The 22,612-nt window shown below is 35.9% G+C and overlaps 2 protein-coding genes across 2 annotated transcripts; one reads left to right on the top strand and one right to left on the bottom strand.

Moving 5' to 3' along the window:
* Positions 1-12,597: 12,597 nt before the first annotated feature.
* Positions 12,598-17,332, bottom strand: LOC131594931 (protein EMSY-LIKE 3-like). Its single transcript, XM_058867127.1, has 10 exons — positions 17,064-17,332; positions 16,591-16,799; positions 16,393-16,502; positions 16,052-16,304; positions 15,696-15,914; positions 15,542-15,610; positions 13,466-13,711; positions 13,309-13,377; positions 13,117-13,180; positions 12,598-12,976 (listed from the first exon to the last, which is right to left on the bottom strand). The coding sequence occupies exons 1-10, from the start codon at positions 17,089-17,091 to the stop codon at positions 12,927-12,929; spliced, it is 1,317 nt and encodes a 438-aa protein (XP_058723110.1). The 5' UTR covers positions 17,092-17,332; the 3' UTR covers positions 12,598-12,926.
* Positions 17,333-21,322: 3,990 nt separating this feature from the next.
* LOC131597402 (protein MAIN-LIKE 2-like) lies at positions 21,323-22,328 on the top strand. The gene is made up of 3 exons (XM_058870102.1): positions 21,323-21,819; positions 21,901-21,991; positions 22,077-22,328. Exons 1-3 carry the CDS (start codon positions 21,323-21,325, stop codon positions 22,326-22,328), a joined length of 840 nt encoding a protein of 279 aa, XP_058726085.1.
* Positions 22,329-22,612: the final 284 nt, after the last annotated feature.

The following is a 22,612-nucleotide window of genomic DNA, read 5'->3' as shown; positions in this document are numbered from 1 at the left end:
CTTAGTATTTTTCTCATTAAAAATGATTTTATTAGAGGAAAAATTGATACAACTCTTTTCAAAAAATTACACAAAAATGACTTACTAATAGTTCAAGTATATGTTGATGACATCATATTTGGTTCAGCAAATGAAAAAATGTGTGATGAATTTTCAAAACAGATGCAAAGTGAATTTGAAATGAGTATGATGGGTGAGCTCAACTTCTTTCTGGGTTTACAAATATAACAACTCAAAAATGGAATTTTCATATGTCAAGAAAAATACATTAATGATTTATTAAAAAAAATTGGAATGAATGAAGCAAAAATAATGGTAACACCTATGTATCCCTCTTCAAACCTTGATAAAGATGAACAAGGACTATCTGTATCAGAAAAGGAATATCGAGGTATGATTGGTTCATTATTATATTTAACTGCCAGTAGGCCTGACATTGTCTTTTCAGTAGGTCTATGTGCACGTTTTCAAACTGACCCTAAGGAATCACATTTGACTACTGTCAAACGCATTTTTCGATATCTCGTTGGTACCACTGACATTGGTCTATGGTATGAAAAAGGAAATCACATCAACTTAATAGCTTACTCTGATGCTGATTATGCTGGAGACAAAATAGAAAGAAAAAGTACAAGTGGAGCATGTCAATTTCTAGGACAAGCTCTTATTACATGGTCTTGCAGAAAGCAAAATACAATTGCTCTATCAACAACTGAAGCAGAATACGTGTCTGCTGCAAATTGCTGCTCACAAATTTTATGGATAAAAAATCAACTGGAAGACTACTCACTTCAATACTCCAAGGTATCAATTTTTTGTGATAATACCAGTGCTATAAACTTGTCAAAAAATCCTATTCAACACTCGAGATCTAAACACATTGAAATAAAACATCATTTTATAAGAGATCACGTTCAGAAGGAAAACATAGAACTCATTTTTGTAGATACAAACAATCAATTAGCAGATATTTTCACCAAACCTCTAGTGGAAGATAGATTTAATTTTCTAAAGTCAAAATTATCTATTATCAAAATACCTAAGTAAATATAGCACTCCCTTATTTTTCCTTTACCTATAATAAATTAAACAAAAAAAATTATTATTTTTTAAATAAATAATTTTGCTATTAATAATATATATATTACAATTTCAATTAATCAAAATTTGCTTATATTAAGGGTTTGCTAAATTAAAATCACGTGTCTCCACTATTGTCTTTCTCGTTTCTCCATACTTCTTCATCATTACACAAAAATCCTGCCTCTTCCCTTACCAATCAAATCAGCACACTTTCTACCAACTTCCCATCAAATCAATGATCTTCCCAAAGTTTTCAAATAATTCAACTTCATCTCTCTTAAACCCTTCAAATGGTATTCAAAGTCACCACAACTATTGTTCCATTTGCTGATACTATATTCACGTCTCCTTCCAAAACACAAAAAAACCTCTCCATGGAAAAACCACCCACCAAGCGCCGCACCACCACCACTCGGCAAAAATCAACCATGAAAACCGGTGACTCCTCGCGTCCGAAACCCTCCACTCCCACCCGCCGCTCAGCTCGACATGCAACCACTTCTCACGACTCTACTCCATCTGAACCGATTCCAGAAAAATCTCAAAACCCTAACCCTCCTCCTTCCTAACCCCAGATCGAATCTGTTCCTCAACCCACGAAGCCATCCTCGTCACACGTTTCTACTCAATCAAGCGAAGGGAACTCTCTTGTATCTTCATCATTTCAAGCCTATGACCATCCCTCTGAAGTCTCTACCAAGGAGTTCATCTCCAATGACGATGTTCGCTATCTCTATAACGACAAATGGCGCTCACTCCCTATTGTTGCCGGCAAAACTGTAAATCTGGACAGCTACTCAATCTGGGGTTATGACCTAAACGAACTTGCAAAAGCCACAGGTTGGACAAACTTTCTCCAACTTTCTGATGTCTTTTACCCTAGATTAGTTAGAACCTTCTTTGCTGCTATTGAACCCTCTAAAAGTGATACCCATCTAATATCTTCTGTTAAGGGTCGTCAAATTACGACCTGGATATTGAATCCTACAGACTCTCCATCACCAAACATCCAGCTGAAAGATTTGTGTCTGCCAACCTTGAATCCCTCAGCCACATCATTCATAACTTCTGTATTCACAATATCCTTCCAAGGAAAGGCAATATGGAAAGGGTAACAGATAAAGACCTGCTTGTCATCTACCACTTTTCAAAAAAAATCCCTCTCAATATCGGTTATTTAGTGCTAAACTACCTCAAACACATAGGTCTTCGAGCAAGAAGCGCTCCTTATGGTATGCTTCTTACCAAAATCTTCAAACACTTTAATGTTCCTCTGGACGATGAAGATTCCTTTGAAATCAACAAAATATTAGATGCTTCCAAGCTAAGGCGCATGAAAATCCCTTCCCTCAAGCGTGCCCCATCACCCAAACCTGAAACCAAATCAAAACGCAGGCGCCTTGTTAAGCAATATGCTCCAACTGAACCTTTAACAACAGGTATTGAATCTCCTAACTCTCCAAATAGCCTGACAACAAATTCTCCCATTCCTCTATCTGTGGCTCTTCCAAACACTACTGACCTAGAATCTCCACAAAAGTCTTCACCAACTTCTCCTCATGCCTCTAAATCCGTATCTCCAAACCCAAAGGAAACAGATAAACAATCTCCTGAAACCACACAATGTATTGACCTAACATCTACATCACCAATCCATGTAGAATCCTCACCACAAACGGTTGTCATCTCTCTCAAGCTCCAGTTTCTCTTCAAACTGAAACTATCTCAAATGTTGAAATTCCTTCAACTCTGGAGACTTCTGACACTGACATGATCAACATTTTCGCTCTTGAAAACCTTCTTTCAAGTCCTCCTGCTACTTCAACTCACCAACCACCCTCACCAATATCTCCACACACTCCTGCTTCCAATCCAAACCCGGATGCTCAGTTGTCCTCACTCATATCCATGCTTGAGGCTGAATTATTAACTCCACCTGCTTCAAATCAACAAACTTCAATTATTCCCCATGTTGTCACCTACACTTCCCCTTCTATGACAATAGTTCCTGTCTCTACCACCTGACCATTGAATTCTCCAGAATCCTATAAAGAACATTCTCCTCCAAGATTTCAACTCACTTCCATTAACCACACAGACTCTGATGATCTTACTGCTCAGATTAAAGCCTTCTTCAACAACCCCATTCAACTACCTGAACAAATTAGTCTTACAGAAACACATAGTATGCCTTCTGTTCCATAATCTGATCCTTATGCCTTCCAAACAAACTCTCTAATCTTTTCCTCTCCAAAGGAAGATGATGACAACTCTTTCAATGTTCAAACTCTTCTTGCTCCAAGGTATGACTCATCACCCCCAAGAAACACCACTAATAATTCCAATACCCTTCATTAGCATCCCATCGTATCAATCACATCCTCATTCTTTAACAATTTCCCCAGCATTGGTAATCGTCCTCCTGTTTATCCTCGAACTACAACCTCATCTGATACGGTCAACCCCCATCAGGGCGTCTCTCTTAGGTCACTTACAGCTCTCCAAAAGCAATTAATGGCTTACCAAAAATTCTGGATTGAGTATGTCACTGAACAAATGTGCCCACGGTTTCCAAGAATGCTTCCTCCGGATCCCTCTCAGATTCAGTTTCCAATTCTGCCATTATCCTTTGAGGCAACATCTGATGATGAACCATCTGGTTCTTAATCCTCTCGTCCTCTATCTTTTGTTGCCCCCTTTATTTTTGTATGTTTGACAAAAGGGGGAGAACAAGCTTTGACCAAAGCTTTGTTTTGTTTAAGTTCTTTGTACTTTATTTATCTATAGTTCACTAGGACTTTGTATTAAATTTAGCAGTAGTCCTCTAGGATCTTTTTGTTTGTGCACCAAAATATTGATGTAAATCATTTGATGTATTGATCCTCAAACATTAGTCAAATACTGCTATCTAATCAACATGTGTTTCAAATGATTTTAAATTCATTTACTATATATGAACTAACATTGAGGGGGAGCATTTGCCCTTTCAAAGTATGCATCTTTTCAGGGGGAGTTTCAAAGTCCTTACTCAAAGAAACTAAAATAAAAAGTTTATCACCATTCAAAAAGGGGGAGAATGTTGAAACATATTTAGTTAATGTTTTGAATATTACAAACTATTTTATCTAAAGAAACTCCAAAGTGATTTCATCAATTTATCATCTAAATAATTTATGGTCTCTATCAAACAAAGAGTTAAAATGATGATTCAAGACTGTGCTGACAAAGAACAAAGCTTTAAGAACATATGGATTTTCAGAAGTTCAATGAGTTACTCTTCAGAATTATGGTCCCAGAGTTACTCTTCAGAATTATAGTCCCAGAGTTACTCTTCAGAATTATGGCCCCAGAGTTACTCTCAAGAATTACGGTCCCAAAGTTACTCTCAAGAATTACGGTCCCAGAGTTACTCGTCCCAGAGTTACTCATCCCAGAGTTACTCGTCCCAGAGTTACTCATCCCAGAGTTACTCCTCCAGAATTACTGTGCCAAGAATAAGTCTTTGTTGAAATAGTCAAATGTCAGAATTTGCAGAGTGTCAGCAGTACCAAGACCAAGTAATACCAAGACCAAGTCCTACAAAGACAAATCTGCCAGCATTACTCTCAAGAAGCTCTCGGCTTGCATTCACTCTTGGCTTTGCTCTATAAATACAAGTCTCATGCTTTATTCTCAAGGACCGAAATCATTCACAAGCACTCAAAGAAAGCAAAAGCTCTTACTCTCAAACTATTCATATTCTCTATACATATTATCTTTAGCTCTGACTACCATATAAGTGATCAAAATATATTAGAGTCATTATACACATTCTATAAGTAAAATACTCACTGCCATATGGAGAGTATTTAGGAATTTATTGTAAACCTCATAAGATCGCATAGTATATCATAGATATACAAACCAATCATTTTGTAAGCTATCTGTAAGCTATACCATTCAGAAGTGTAAGCCTGGTGAGGCTAAGAATACATAGAAGAAAAAGCTATTGTAAGAAGTATCAATAAAGGACAATCTCACAGGGTGTGGGGACTGGACTAACCAAGTTGGTGAACCAGGATAAGTTTTCTTGTGTTCTTTATTTTCTGTCTTTTTCTTACATTATTCACTCCTATACTTTATCACACACAATAACACTAATTACTTAAACTTCTCAAGTTATTACTAATCACTTTCTTCTTATCAAAGACAACCTTTTTAAATACTTATATAAATTTTAAAAGGGACACAATCCAACCCCCCTTGTTGTGTCGTACCTTATTCCATCACTACGTGCCATCAAACATAGGTTGACACACTCATCATCTAAACTTTAGCAAGAATCCGAGGAGGAGCTCCCTTCCTTTTCTTCCCACACGATATAGGCTCTACGACCTTTGGAGCTTTTTTCTTTTGTCTTATAGAATTCCTTATATTTTTTATGATGTTTGGTGAGACTTGGACAAGTGGTTATAAAATATCTCGAATTTCCGCACTCATAACTTGTAATGTGTAACACCCCGCTTCTCATGTTTTTATTTGACTTGGATTAAAATTGATTTTTAGTTGATTAGTTGTGTGTTTGGATATTTTATTGAGATTTATAGGGGTGTGTAGAAACTATTATAATTTAATTATAATTTATGGTTAAATTTAATTAATTAAAATAAATAGAAAATATAGGTTTAAGTGTAATCGGATGAAAAATAGAAACTATGAAAAAATAAAGGAAGTGGTGATAATTTGAAGTAAGTTGAGGGCCAAGGTGTGATTATTAAAAAATTAAATTATGTTTTTTTAATAAAAAAAGGATGAGTGAAGCTTTTTGTTATCAGTACGTGAATTGAGCAATTAGGAGTAAGAAGAGCATTTGTAAGAGAGTTCAAAATAAGGATTAAGGGAGAAGAAGCCATTGATTAGAGAACTTGCTGATAGAAAATTAAGGTAAGGGGGAGAACTACTCTTATATGGGTGTGATTTACATGAAGGGTAGAGAGGGATCCTCACCCTCCAATAATTTTTCCATCTTTTTCACTACTGTTGATGTTTATGTGTCCTTGAGAGGAATTGGTATGAGTTTTACATGAAGGGTAGAGAGGGATCCTCACCCTCCAATAAGTTTTCCATCTTTTTCACTATTGTTGATGTTTGTGTGTCCTTGAGAGGAATTGATATGAGTTTTATTGTTATTGATATGATTAATAGTAGATTCATGCTCTATTTTATGTTGTAAATTATACTTGATATAATTGTATGGATTTGTTTGTTGCTACCATTAATGTGTTTTTGGTGTTAAACTCGAACTCATGTCAATTTGGTGGATTGAAGGTAAATCAATGACTATGTGAAGTATTAATCGTGGTATAGTATATGTTTTAATGAATTCTATGAGAACTGGGTGAATCAGGGTCAAAATTGGAGCTTTATGGGAACTCTGATGTTGAAAATTTTATTCTGATTTTTGTAGGTTCGTGTGTTTTTTTCCTGGTGAGACAAAAGGCTCGCCTGACGAGCTGTGTAGAGAGAATAGGGGTTCTAGTTTTGTGGACTTGCTTAACAATGAGGGACTTCGCTTCGAGAGCTCGCCGCACAAGCTGATGTGCCGCCTAGTGAGGGTAACAATGAGGAGTCAATTCATTTTGACTTGATTTCTTCGATAGTGTTTTGTTCTTGTGATTGTTTGGTTCTGTTGAGTATCGATTTTTACTGTGGAATCCTATTTGGTGTTGATTAATACGTTGTTGATTATTTTTAACTGATTTTAATAACTGTTGATGGTTTGTGTTTGATTCAGAGATGGAATCGAGTATCATGTGGTCTTGTGTTGTGACACTGTTATGCTGGTCTCGTTTGATGTTTATTGTCTGTATTACCCTTCTAAACCTCGATTAAATTGAATCATATTTTCAGAGTAAACATGCAATCAAGAGCGTTACAACTACTTCATATAAAATAAAACACCTGTCATGCTATTCCGAGGAACATAAATAACTTCAAAACATGTTTCAAACACAGCGGAATACTTCATTCAGTTGAATAATCAAAACAACATCTGCCATACTCAAGGATCAAAAAGAGAGTTAATATCCAACTCTAAAACAAATGTTCCCCAGTGTTACAAGACCAGAGCAGGACACGACTCTAAAACTATCGAAAACAACTTACGAGCTATCCTCGCCAAGCAAGTACGGCTACACTTCAATCTGAAAAATAACAATAGTAAGGGTGAGTCTCATTCACAAATAAACAGTGTTATCAGTTCATAAATGATAAAACATCAACTGCATAATATTCACCCAATATCAAATACATTCAGATTATCCACACATTCACCAATCACAATCATCAATCACACACAACATTATAACATTGGAACACTTCCATTCATGTTATAATGATTCACACACCTAATGCAGTGCAACTATATGCATGTGGTACCAATCATGAGTTTCTACTTATCTCACCGATCCACCATCATCAAGGATACAACTACTTCCTCTCACTAACTCCACACAATGGGAATTAGCGACCACTGATCCATCTACGTCGGGATTCATCCACCATATGATTACAAAATGCATGCATCATCTATCACATGCTAACCACCACTTTAATCATATGAATACACCATCACAAAACAATCCATCACATAATCCATACGACAATAATGTCTATCATCATCATGTACCAAGTACATCAAACCAACACAACAACAATAGGGTATTTACATCATTTCATACCATACACAACACATCCGACATGATTCATCATTTCCGAAGAAATACCGAGTTATAAAATAAAATTGAGCTACTGCTCTTTGAATCATTTAGGTGTATAGGAAATAAAATTATCGACTCAACGCCCAAAACAGCACCCAAAACGGACTCACGGTTCGAAAGATACGAATTTTTGAAAATAAATATTTTTCACAAAAGATACAGCATAACGGGTTATAGAAAAAGCGTAACGGGTTACGAAAATAATTTTTTAAAAAAAACTTCAGCCGTAACCGGTTACAAGGAAAAAACCGTAACCGATTACGCTTGACGTAACTCTATTCGCTATTATTTTTGTTCAGCCGTAACCGGTTACGAACAACACCGTAACCGGTTACGAACTCGCAACCAGTCCAAAATCCTCATTTTTCACAACCGTAACCGGTTACAAGCCCGACCGTAACCGGTTACATCACCTGTAACAGCAAAAAAAATACTTTTGACAGCAACTTATTTCCATCCAAACATACACCAAATCGAGTCATTTCGACTATGCACGGAAAACAGAACCAATTCACAATTCATACATGTTATTTCATGCCTCAACAACACATCCAAACATAATCAAACATCACAAACATGTATCATCACACAAACCTATCAATTTGAACCTAATTGTCAAAACCCCAACCTAGAACATACTTCTCTATTGAGTCAATACCATACAAATCCTAATCCTATCATCTACAACCCGATAATAAAGGTTAATCGGAAGAGTCCCCCCTTACCTTAGAGTTTTGGGATCTTCGAAGCTCTCTTCCTCTTCTTCTCCTCTGTCGCACTTTCACGTTCTCTGTGTTCTCCCAATTGCACTTGTGTTCCTTTCTTCCAAAAACACTCTTGTTTTATGAAAACACAACACAACTTTAGTAAAGGCCTTATTTCCTACACCCCCTTTCTCACCAATTACAACACTGACCCATTACTATATATTCCAATTTTATTATTTTAATCACCGCGTAATTACATAAATCCAGATTAATTAAATTAAATTCAATTAAATTAATTCACGAAATTACGGGTGTTACATTGTCATTCATGCATCATGTATGAGTTAGGTGTTGATGTTTCCAGGTTCAGATACAAAATTAGTGATGTGTCGTACGATCTAGAGACGTGATCAGTGATGGGATGATTTCACTAGCATACCTCTGAGCTTTCAAAACTTTGTTACCACATGCATATAAAGTCTAGGAGTTGAATCACATTGCTTACATACTTGCGTTGTTAATTGATTGTCGTTGTGTTATGTGAATAATAAATTATTGATAATATCTATCCTTGCATTCATTTGCACCACTAACATATGTTAAGCGTATTCTCACGCCCTATTTTCTTGTTGTGTTGGCTTTACGCCTATGATGTAGATACTCAGGTAGAGACTAAGAAAACTTAGATGTTATTGTGTGGAAGATGGCTTGTGCCTTTTTTGTTTATCGTTTTCTGCACTCTATTTAGTACTTGGTGTCTCTCTGGTAGTGGAACACTTGGGATGAGATCATTATTTATTTATTTTGCTTATTGTTAAATTGTTATGAAACTAATGTTTTAATCAAATTGAAGTTAATTCTATTTGATACTATCAGATGTTGTTTAAAATGTTTTATAAATTTCCTTGCGATATGTTTAAGTTGTGAAAATGTTTTATGATGAGAATGTGTGACACCCTATTGGTGAAAGTAAACTCTGATTATTTTATAAAATGGGTGTTGAGAAATTAGGTTGTTACATAATGTCATCATCCTTTTTCTTGTGTTCTCTTTTGAGCGGGTTAATATTTTAGAAATTTATTAATCCTTTGTTAGAATGCTTGAGCTTATTTCTTTTCAAGTATCTATTGTAGTGTTTGACGAATAAACTCATCTCCTCCTTTTTAGGAGCTTCTTTGTCAGAGTTATCAGTTTCTTCCTTTGACTTCTTCAATTGGGATGAAGAAGCCTTCAAAGAAATATCTTGTTTCTCTTCTTTTCCTTTCTCTTTCTTTTTCGACTTTACTTCGTTATCCGTGAGTCATTTTAGTTCATTTTCATGGTCGGTTAACTTCCCAAATAGCTTTGTAATATCCAAAGTATGAAGATACTTAGATTCTTTTATAGAGGTAACATTTGGTTGCCACTCCCTGCACATAGATCTCAATATTTTTGTTAGCACAATATTTGTTAGAAGAGGTTTTACCCAAGTTGCTTAATTTGTTGATTAAGTGAAGGAATCTAGCTTGCATGGAATTCACGAATTCTCCGAGTTCCATATGAAATAGTTCAAACTCCTCTGTTAACATGTTGATCTTAGAATCCTTTATGTCATTCGTTCTCTCATAGAGATTTTAGAGAGCGTCTCATATACCTTTGGCACTTATATGATGTGAAGTAGCGTATAACACTTTTGCACTTAAACCAGAGATAAGTATGTTCCTTGCCTTCAAATTATATGAAGTCTTTTTGGTTTCATCATCAGACCAATCTTCTGGATGTTTGACAATGTCATTTTCACTCGTAGGAACAAATGGTCCCTCGGTGACGGCACACCGTAGATTTTTGTCAACTAATAGTAAGTGTATGTACATGATCACTTTCTAATAAGTATAATTTTCACCTTTGAAAACTGGCGCTTTATTATATGCTCCATTTGGATCATCATTGTCTGTCATATTAGACTTAATCAAAAACTAGCTCTTGATGCCAATTGTTGGGTGGGAATATGGAGTAGGAAAACAGAAGAGGTGAATAGACTAAAAACAAAATTCGATTGATTTTCCAAAAAAAGAATATCAGAGATTTTTCAAGGTTGCGCATGGAAGACTTGATTTGATAAATAGGTGAATTATACTTTTATTGGGTTCCGATCACTTCGACAAATACACAATTCACAAAACTCACAGCTTGTTCAATAATAATATATATTTAATTAGAAAATTTATTTACCCACCTCCTAACCTTCTTACCCACCTCTGGCGAATTTCACAAAATACCCCTTATTTCGGAAATGCATTTCCGAAAACGTACTTTTATTGAAAAAAAAAGGTGTTTTCGGAAATGCACTTCCGAAAACGCGAAAAAAAAAGGTGTTTTCGGAGATGCATTTCCGAAAACACCCCCTTTTTTGAGTTTTCGGAGATGCATTTCCGAAAACACCCCTTTTTGGGAGAGGGAGGTGTTTTCGGAGATGCATATGCGAAATATTCCAAGACCAAATTGGTCTTGGAATGTTTCGGATATACACTTCCGAAATAATTCAATAATTATTAAAAAAATAAAATCAAGGTGAATCAATACAATTAATAGGTATAAAATGGAAGTGAATCAATAAAATGAAGGTAAATCAATAAAATTAAGTTGAATCAAAATTTCCTAAACAATTTTAAAGTTAAAAATTATTTTACTAACTTATATAAATCAAAACCATCTTAATTTCATAAGTAAATTTTGAATTATATAAAATTAAGTATAAAATTTATTCATTAAAAAAAATTAAGACAAAATCTTTTTTTAAACTTTTTAAACTAAATAAAAAATTATAACTCATTTTTAATTATGAATCAGAATAGAAATATATAAATATATAATCATAATTATTAATTTTGAAAGTGAAATATATAAATATATAATATATAAATATATAATAATTATTATATAAATATATAAATATATAATAATTATTATAAATTAAAACACTCATTTTTTTAATTTTTATAATTATTATATAAATATATAATATATAATAAATTTTATAAATATAGAATAATTATTATAATTATTATATAAAAATATAAATTAAAACACTCATTTTTTTAATTTTTTGTATAAATATATAACAATTATTATAAATATATAAATAAAAAATTATAACTTATTTTGTAAGTGAAATTATTTTAATTTTTCTAACTAAAACTATTTTAAATTTTAAAATATGAATTAGGATAGAAATATATAATAACTATTTTTCATAACTCATAAATTATATCAAAATATATAATTATTATTATTCATTAATCATAAATTATATCAAATTTATGATATGTGAATTAATTAATATCCTAAAATTAATTTTTGGGATTTTTTTTGTTGTTTCGGAGATGCATCTCCGAATTATTCAAAATTACAATTTTTGGGATTTTTTCGGAAATGCACTTCCAAAGTCTGAAAAAAATTTGAAAAAAAAAAAATTTCGGAAATGCATTTCCGAAGCGGAGTAAAATAGGTTTTTCGCTGGAGGTGACCCCTATAGGGAGGTGGGTAAAGAAATTTTCTTTAATTATATATCTTGATAAAAATGATATATATTTAATTATATATCTTGATTAAAATGGTATATATTTTATATATTTTGATTAAAATAATTAATTATATTATTAATATAATTGATTCACCTTAATTATTAAGTTTTTTTTCAGATATGCATGTCTAAAAAATTCCAAAGCCAAAAAATAGATTATTTAGGATGTGCATCGGACTGCAAGTCTAAAAAATTCCAAAGCCAAAAAATAGATTATTTAAAATTCCAAAGCCAAAAAATAGATTATTTAGGATGTGCATCGGACCGCGAGTCTGTAAGAAGACATATGAGAACATAAAAAAATTACCTAAAGACAACGGGTGAAGAGTTAACATGGCAACATATGCCATATTCGCATATACTCGTCCGAACTCGTCTAAAGTTTGATGGAGAAAATTTGTTCTTGACTAAATTTGGAGTTTTCATGTCTAATTTGTCCTATATTTTAAATGAAAAAATTTGTTCTTGACTAAATTTGGAGTTTCCATGTCTAATTTGTCCTATATTTTAAATGAAAGAGCCAACTCAATTTGCTACAACAAATATAGGAATGAAATACACTATCATACTTCTTTTACAACTATGAGCTGATCCTAAGTCAAACTTCACTCAATAAATAATTATTACCAAATTACAGAATATTCATCCTACTTGAATCACTAATGCACAAGTCATGCTCAAGAGCTATATCATCTGTCAGTTAAGTTGATCTTCTATGGCACAATACATGGAAAAAATCTAAGCTTTTCCATCACTTTATGCTTTTTTTCTCCTTAAAAATGCCTCTTTTTCCCATTGTACAACATTGGAGTTCCATCATTCTCGATCCATTGATTTAGCATGCGAGAAATGGTGACCACCCTCATCTGTATAACCAAGATCATCAAGAAAGGTAGGTTACATATACAGAATCAAGTTAGGAATCAATTGCCTTTATATTGAGCGTAACAAACACATGTCAGATGATACTGCAAAAGTGCGATTAGATATGAAAAATGAGAAGTACCACTTTCACCATCAGAAAGATCTGCAAGTCTTGCAATTGCATCTATAAGAGCTTGCTCATGATTCTGCATTTAATTCATTACATTGATTATTTTCACATACATAAACCATTTGCAAGAAAATAAGAAAATTCAACAGTTAGCAGTAAAAGAAAGGCAGACAGGCGTAAAAAAGTTGCCCCATCCGGCCATACCTTCAATAGTTTCTTGGCTTTCTCAATTTCGTGTGCATCTGGATGATTTGCACTGAACACCCTTTCCACCTGTCAAGTTCTCCGGAAATTTAAATATTTTCCATAAGATCAAACAATCTCAATTGAAGAGTATTCTAGTTCAACTGTTTTCAATTACCTCCTTAACTAGTGTGTCTGTGTGAAGTATTTGTATATCTTCCAAAGCTTTCTTTCCTATTCCATTCTGTGATGGCAATAAATCTTTTTTGGATTGCCCTTTTGTACCTCCCCTACCTCCTCTTCCAGCTCCTGGAATACTATCGCGACCTACTGACCTATTATTCATCCCACGACCAGATCCGCCAAAACCCCCGCGGTTGATCCCAGGATCCTCACCTACCCACTGAATATCTTCTGGAGAGATCTGTAGTTACAATATTGTATCAAATTAGGTATTGACAAGTGCTAAACATATCAAGCAAATAGAAAATCCAAATTCTAAATATTAGGTAACCATCACAGTTAAGGGATAGTGAAAGTTGAAATAAGTCAAAAATTTATTTATTTTATTACAAATTATTTCCATGTGGAATGGAACCAGCAGCTGCAGAGATCAAAACTGTGACATTTAATAATACAACTATGCATTCATTCCTAGATGAAAATAGTTATAGAAAGAAAGTCGTGTAGGCGTATGAAATCTCAAATTGGTGCGGAAAATGGAAAGTTAGTAATAGATGTAAAATGAGATCAAGAAAAACAGAAACAAAATGCTAAAGAATATTCAGCTTGAGGTCATTACTGTAATTATGAGCCACCATTGCTTTATATCACATGTTATGCAAAAATAGTTTTCAACAATAGCATAGTCAATTTATTACAATAAATGTATAGTTTCCTTCAAGAGAAAATTACCATTTAAAATGAATATTATCCAACATTTCAAATTCAATGTGTAGTTTCTTTGCTAAAAGAACTTCTATCTTTATTAGAAACTAGGGAAGAATTCCCCTAACTAAAGTATAAATGAGAGAACTTTGAGGGCATGCACTTCTCCTAATGCCCAAAGGCCCTAATTCTCTCAAATAACAAGATGCTCCCTTATAATCCCTTGTAGAAACCACGGGCTAACATAACCAACTAAAGGGGAACCTGACAGTATGGTTAGATTAGACTCCAAAGTTACAGCACATCCCAATAATACTTTTTCCATTCGTATAAATCCTAGGAATTATCATAGAACCAGATGCCTATGGCTATAACAACTCTTAACTACTTTAACTACTTTAACTAACCACTATTCTACATCCTGACAGATCCAAACCCGTTCCCAATTGGACCATCGCACATTAGAATCCCAACTCTCAATTTAAAGATGGAAGTGAAAGCTTACCAAAAAGTTTGACAAACATACGAGAGGAATACAAACTTTTCACATAATAAGAGGAATTAACTGAAACTGACTGAATTGTATTGATAACAAGGTCAGAAGAAAAATTCTATTTAAATAGGAATTAACAGTAACAAATTAGCAATGGTTAGAGGAAAGAACTTCTTGTAGAAATGGTAAGACACAGAAAATGAACTCTCAAGTATGAGAGAGCCCCTCCTTAATGAGATGGGAATCACTCCTCTACATAGTCCCTGATTTCCCACTTCACACATATCATGCACCTTAGCCCCCCTCCCCCCAACTCCCTTAATAACCACCTACCTCGTTAAAAAATCAGTCCCCAATCTCTAATTGCCAGCTGTCCGTGTATTCTGATACATTGCAAGTTTGCAACCCATTTCGAGTTACATTTGCAATATTCCCCAACATATCTGCCTAACATCCGCAAGTCTAACAATTTGTTTTTAATTTCATTAATAAAATGAACTTTTTGTCGCCAAGTAGCAAATCACTTGTAGGGCTCATCTCATGAGAAGACTAGAAACCTCTCTCAACATTGTCAGCAGTTGTTGGGATAGTAAAGGGGAATTAAAGTAGTTGAGAATAGGGATTAGTTTTGGATTTGACGGTGGTATGTGAAAGGATAGTCATCATTTAGAGGGGAAACTTTTGGGAAATTACTCCATTTTTATTACAGCTTCCAATAACACACTTCTATTTCTTTATTCTTCCTATATTTCTTTCATTTCAATTCTCTAGGTTTGGAACAACACTTTTTTTGGGAAAGGGCTGAAGTTTAGGGAGTCGGTGTAGAAATCACGACAAAAATAATTACTCGACAGTAATCAGTTTCAGATATACCTCTGAAAGATTAACCCATTCCCATGTTTCATTTGTACTCCCCATGTCATATACCAGATGGTGTCGACGCTGAAAAGTTAAAGGTAAAAGTAAGCATGTCGGCTATAAATTAACTGACAAGAAAATCTTAAACTAACTAGGTGGTTGCAAGTACTTCGACTGGATTGTAGTCGGTGATAACAGCTTCGTAGAAATTATTGTCATCGGGCCATCTTGTCCGTAATCTCCTACCATTGAGAGAATCAAACGATGCTCCTTCAGCAAGCTCACCTGCGACCGTACCAGAAGTAACTCTATTAGGTACTTGATTCCTTCCCCCTGGTCCGGATGAAGGGTATTGCTTTATAGAAGATCCTCCTGGTAATACTTGGCCCTGCAAATAAAAGAACCAAAATAAACACAATAATGCTGCTGATGTAGGTTTGCATAGTGGCAAATAATTTTTGAAGCAGCTATGTATATAAACAAAGAGAAGAAGAGCAATGTAACAGGATTTCTACGGTTCCTTACAGGTTTCTGCTTCTTGCCCTTATGTCCCGGAACAGAACCGCGTTTTCCAACAGAAGAAGATGGTTGGTGGGGTGCAGCCACTGGTTGGGGGTGAAATGAAGGAGAAGGCCCACCAAAAGATTGTGAGGGTACAGACGATGTTATCTTCTGCTTTTTCCGAGATGCAGAGACTGTTGGACTCGGAGCTGAATCGTGAATAACTTGTCCAGAATTCAACACACCAGTTTGATGGCCTCCTGTCTGTCTCCACTCCCTTAAATCAACATCCAACAAATAGTAATGAAAATCTCAATTTTAAAGCATAGGTCAACAAGGAACCAAGTTCAGCAATTTTACCATACCTTATCCTTCGTATGACATCATCGGCATTAACACGGCCTAGAAGTTCTCTGTGCTCCTCATTTGATAATCTTAGTTCTTTCCTTAGTTCTGTTATCAAACTTTCCTTCTCCTGAAGAAAATACACATCCTTTAAAATTAAACCTAATCAAAGAAATTCAAAAAAATTAGATAAGTACAAAGAAATTAAGAAAAAGTACCCAAGTAATGGCATCCGCCTGAGCTTTAAAGGCTCGTAAAACCGAACTATACGCTTCCTGCTCAAGTTGGTGAATTTGAGTTTCCATGTCAATTTCACCATACATCCTGGGGTATGACATTGAACCTCCTGCAGATCTTCCATTCCCGGCGAGACGCGCCCCTCTAGGAATTCTATTCTGATGTGTTGGTGGAAGATCATCATCAGTTCCTGCAATCATTATTACATCAAGTGAATGAAAATAAGTATAACAAATACTAAATATTCAAAGTGTGGACACAATCTACTCAATGCAACAAATAACTATATGAGAAATACTTTTCTTCCTTCTGTAAGTTGAAAGTTTTCAGAAACTACTTCCCAAGAATCAAAACAAACCCTAACCCTATAATCAAAAAAGACACCCACAAAAGAAAAATTCAAAATTTCGGAATAATGAGACATGAAAGTAAGGAAGTTGAGAATGAAGCTCACCGCTACTATCGTAGGGTTCGTAATCCATAGCCAGATTTCACGGGAACGGAAGTACTCAGATCCAAACAAAAAGCGCAAAAAAACAGTTTTCCACCGAATTGAAAACGAATGAGGAACGAGGAGTTTAGGATGAGAATGGAACAGAAGTGGAACAATGATTGAGGTTTTGCGGCAGGAATCGAAGATTGTAGGTCTGTGAAGAGTTGAGTTTGGATTTGTCGTGTCGGACTCGGGCACTGAGTTATGGGTACCGTACGAGCGAGTTGGGATTTTTTTCTTATTTTAAATTTAAATTTTCATGTAAATATGTTTCTTATTTTATTTTGTGAAAATAAAATCAAAAGAAATAAAATAATAATTTTTTGTTTTATCATATCACATCATTTTAGAAAAAAAATTTAAATAACCATGTTTAAAAAAAAAAATTATAAAAAAAACACCATGTTTTCAGATTATTTACCAAAATGTCTAGGTTTGAGATACCAGAAAGGTGTATGCGCCAAATGAAATGGCGCATTAATGTGTTGCAAGCCAAATGGTTTGGCGCAAACACTAAAATTTTAGGGCAAAAAATTTCTTGCCAATTGAATTGGCGCATGAGTTCAACATCTCACACATAGGCGCCATTTCATTTGGCTCCAATGTGTTGGGGTATTTTTTTTAAAAAAATAATCCCTTTCGGGTATTTTCGCGCAAAGTTTTTGATTCCGGTCTTTTATTTTCGTAAAAACGTCTGATAAATCGAGTTCGTAAAATTCTTATTAACCCTAAATAATGTTTGCGTTGTCGATTTTGGTTTTTTACTAAAGCACACTTTATTGATGAAAGACTAAGGAAAGGTTACAAGAGGTGGTAAGCGAAATTGATACATTGTTGTTAAAAAAAATTACATAGTAGATTAAACTTGCGACGAGATCGAGCCACGACTAGGACATCTTTTTTTATTGTGCCCCACCTGACGACAAATGTTGCATTTTCTTTCCATTTTGTCGTGGACGTCCATTTCGATTCTAATCCGCGTACTATTGGGGCGACCCTTTTTCTTTTGCCGCATTGCGTCATTATGCCAAACTACCTCCCCATCATACTCAGGCCAGTAATCCTCCTTGGCCACCACTGGAAATGCAGCACTGTAAACTCGGAGCAATGTCTGAGCCTTGTAAATTGGAGACAGTAGTGATATTGCGTCGCGTGCGCAAATGCACATGTCGCTATGACATGTGAGCAAGGCATACGGAAAGCTTGAAACTTTCCACAGTCGCACCAATGTTCTTCTAGCAGAACCCGATATTGTTGTCTTGGCAAACCCTCATTGTGGTCAATTGTTTCGCGAACACTGAAGGTGCGGTTGAATCGATCGAAAGCAGTTACATGATGAGTGTTTGCTTTTGCCGATTGCTCTTGCATAAATTTCATGCAACTATCACTAAACAATTGACTCGATTGTCTAACATCACTCCACTTTTTGCCTCTCGTTGAGAATAGCGAAGCCATCCTAAAGTAGGTTGCCTCCACTAGTGCAGTGATAGGAAGGTTACAAATGCCTTTGAAAACTCTATTCATGGATTCTACCAGATTTGTCGTCATGTGGCCCCATCGCACGCCTTTGTCATAAGCCCTTGTCAATTTCTCCCTAGAAAGATTATCTATCCAAGTTCCCGCATATGGATTTGTCAGTACAATCTCACTCTGATAATGCTTGAATGTAGGTTGGGTTAATGCATAACCAGCATTGACCAGGGCCTCATTGAGCTGCCTATCCTTGATCTCCCGCATGAAATTCTGGGCGATGTGGCGAATACAATAGACGTGAGTTAATGGTGGGTCATGCCATCCGTTTGCTGGATTGTTATAAGCACTCTCAATGGAAGTGTGCCTATCAGATATTAAATAGAGGTCAGGCTGAGGAGCAACATGTTCTCGGAGATTTCTTAGAAAGAAACTCCAAGCCGCGGCAGTTTCACCTTCAACAATTGCAAACGCCACTGGAAATATATTGTTGTTCCCGTCCTGTGCAACCGCCATAAGCATGGTTCCCTTGTATTTGCCGTATAACCATGTTTCATTAATTTGAAGTATGGGTTTACAAAATGCAAACCCTCCTACGCAAGGTTTGAACGCCCAAAAAAGGCGATGGAATATTCTGTTTCCTTGGATAGGGTTTCCATCCGGGGCATGCGCGGGCAGTGTCTCTAGAATAGAAACAGTGTCAGGTGCGTAAGTTTGTAGCGCAGTAAGGTAGCGGGGAAGATTTTTGTATGACTCCTCACAATTGTCGTAGACTTTTTCAATTGCCTTTGTTTTTGCAACCCACGCCTTTCTGTAAGATGGAGTGTAGTTGTAGGCTGTAACGATATGCGAGATAATATTTTTGACCTTCAAAGACGAATCAGAGCTTATGAGAGGCAAGATCTCCTGACAGATAAGATCGCCACTGAGTTTCGTATGATCCTGGGAAGTGTTTGGGTTGACACATGTGTGTTGTTGCGTAATCGACCCTATAACCCATGCATTACTTCTCTTCCTATAAGAAGCCAACAGTCCGAAGCCACACTTTGGATTTTTACAAGTGATTACACACCGTTCCAGGTTTGAACGATCTACTTCAAAATCAACGTTGTGCACTATGTGCCATTTTTTTATTGTTCTAAGACATGCCTCCTTAGAAGGAAACTTGTCTCCTTCCTTTAACTCATCGTCACTTTGGATGTACGGGGTGAAGAAGATGTCGGATGATGGTTCGTCACCTTGCAGGTTCAAGTTACTCATATGTGCTGAAGGTGCGTACACATGAGTTGGAGGCACCGACATGTGTTGTTCGTCTTCGGACTCCTCGTTGACCATGTCGTCAAATTCAGTTTCCAGATCTTCTTCTTCCTCGTCTATGATATCAACCTCTTCTTGCTCGTTGACTGGTGGGTCAATAACTTACGACTAAACAATATGAGGTTCTTGTGTCTCAACCTGTATAGTAACGTACAGCTCGATGGCATCCAAGCCAGAATATTTGTGGTTAGCAAACATATCCTGGAGGTCTTCGTCATTTGCAATCTCCATCTCATAAAACTTGACGGTGTTGTTGTTATTGAAAGCAGGATACTGGTAGACAATGTTTGCAATAGGACCCACTGCAATCTTAGCATGAAGTCGCTGAATGAAGGATGTAAAGGTGGCTCTTTTGCTTAACAAAGATGGCACAATTTGAGTGTTTCTCATCAGATTTTCTTGGTTAACAAAGACACATAGGTAAAAACAAAATATCGAAGCCAAGAAATGTGTTATTAATAATAAAAGACAAATCAAAGGACAAAACTATTATATCTATATATGTGTGCCATTGACTTAGATTTTCTTGGTTAACAAAGACACATAGGTAAAAACAAAATATCAAAGCCAAATCATAAGACAAAACTATCATATATATATATATATATATATAAACTTACATTTTTGATGAAGGCGCCATTTCAATTTGCGCATTAGTATATGGGCCATGTGGTCCCCACCTGTTTGCGTCTTAATAATTTATGTGTGTTGCATGCGTCTAGAACGATTCCTGCAAGTTCGCATGCGTCTGAAACGATTCCTGATAAGATTCCTGAAACGATTCCTCCTACTATTGCATGCATGCAACCCTATCTGTCACCTATTTCTTCTCTGCATGCATGTTACCATGTTCTGTCACCGAAAGCTATGTTGCATGCATGCCAACCACTTCTGCACAAGCAACACCTAACAGCATTGAATGTGTTGACATGTCCAACATGCAGCATGTTACTATTTCAGCCTTCTCACTATATATACTACATTGGCCTCTGCAGATTTCTCATCACCGTCACTTATTTACTCTCACCAAAATCTTTTTGTTTTCAAATTCCAGATTTCCAGTCTTCAACCATGTCTCTCTTAACCATGGGTGATACGCACCGAGGAACCGTGGAAAACATTGCAGCATATGTAAGTATTTTACTATTATGTTAATAACTGCATGTCTCTATTATGTTATAACTGCATATTAATACATACATAATTATTTTCAGGATGCTTCCCGATTCCACACTCGTAGTCACTCGATCGTCGCTCCAGACGAACGCATAAAACCATACTTAGAAGTTGCTGGTTTCGAGCCCATTAGCATCATCGCTGAGGCTTCCATAGATCACAAATTTGTTCAAGCCTTGTTAGAATGATGGAGGCCAGAGACCCACACATTCCATCTTCTGACAGGGGAGTGCACCATAATCCTGGAGGATGTACACATGTTGTTAGGCCTTCCAGTAGACGGTAAGGCAATTAATAGTTTTGTAATGCAAGCAAATTCCCTTTGCCATCAGGCATTGGATATAGATTTGATAGAGGGACAAGCAGGTGCTAGGGGACAGGGTGTTAACCTTAAGAGGTTAAAGGACTATTATCCAACATTTCGTTTGGATGATGATTCTTCCCAAGAAATTATACTTCAGAAAACCATGTGTTACCTGATCTTGCTCTTTGGAAACGTTTTGTTTCCAGATAGTACCGGTAACACCGTAAATTTTATGTATTTACGTTTGTTAATGGATTTTACTAGAGTGAGTCTATATAGTTGGGGGTCTGTTGTCCTGGCTATGTTGTACCAATCCCTGTGCAAGAACGCAAAAAACGATTCTTGTACATTCTATGGATGCGCTCTGTTGGTGCAAGTGTGGGGGTGGTGGAGAATGCCTATAATGACCCCGATTAACAGAACCAGCTGGACCTTCCCATATGCAATGAGGTAACTTTTTAATTCATAATTTTCATGCAAAATAAATTGATTATGATTTACTCTAACTGACACATTTAATTTGCGTTTTAGATTTTGCATGAAAAAGATGGACTTCACGAAAAATCCGTGGTCAAATATCACGATGTACCGCCAGCTGATTGATCACTTACGACCCGAGGATGTATTATCTCTAATCTTTTCCTCTTTTATAAGTGTCTTTTTTATAAATATTTAACCGAAATAATGTATAACTCTTATGCATGCAGTTTATCTGGAGATCGTATCTGGAATGCGACCATGAGCCAAGAGGTGCAGATGCAGCTATTTGGACTGCAAGAACTTGCCTGATCCTGTACAACATCATCGAAATGCATCATAGTGACCGGTTCAAACTCCAGTTCGGAATGCATCAAGGTATACCTGATCCTCCAGTTGACTTGGGAGTGTGGCACCTCAGACGAGTAAACCATCAGTGGAATCATCCAAACTGGAAGGATTTCGCACCCGAATGGCGCTAGATGTGGAAAGACCGTCGCCAATATGTCCTCGACTTCCACGTGAGTGATTGTGAGATGAAATCATCCGACCAATACATGAGTTGGTACCGTACGGTTACTACCCCTAATTTATTTATTGCAGATCCGTTCTACTTGATAGACCCCCGTGTTCACAACTATATCCTACCACAACAACAACCTGAAGAGGAACAACAACAACAACAATGACTACAACAACTACAACAACGAAAACAACAACTACAGCAACAACAACTACAACAACGAGAACAAGAACAAAATCAGTA

This window comes from Vicia villosa, linkage group LG4 (genome assembly GCF_029867415.1).
Source record: "Vicia villosa cultivar HV-30 ecotype Madison, WI linkage group LG4, Vvil1.0, whole genome shotgun sequence".
Classification (NCBI taxonomy): Eukaryota; Viridiplantae; Streptophyta; class Magnoliopsida; order Fabales; family Fabaceae; genus Vicia; species Vicia villosa.
Note: the sequence above shows the minus strand (reverse complement) of the source record. Positions and strands in the feature narration are given on the sequence as shown.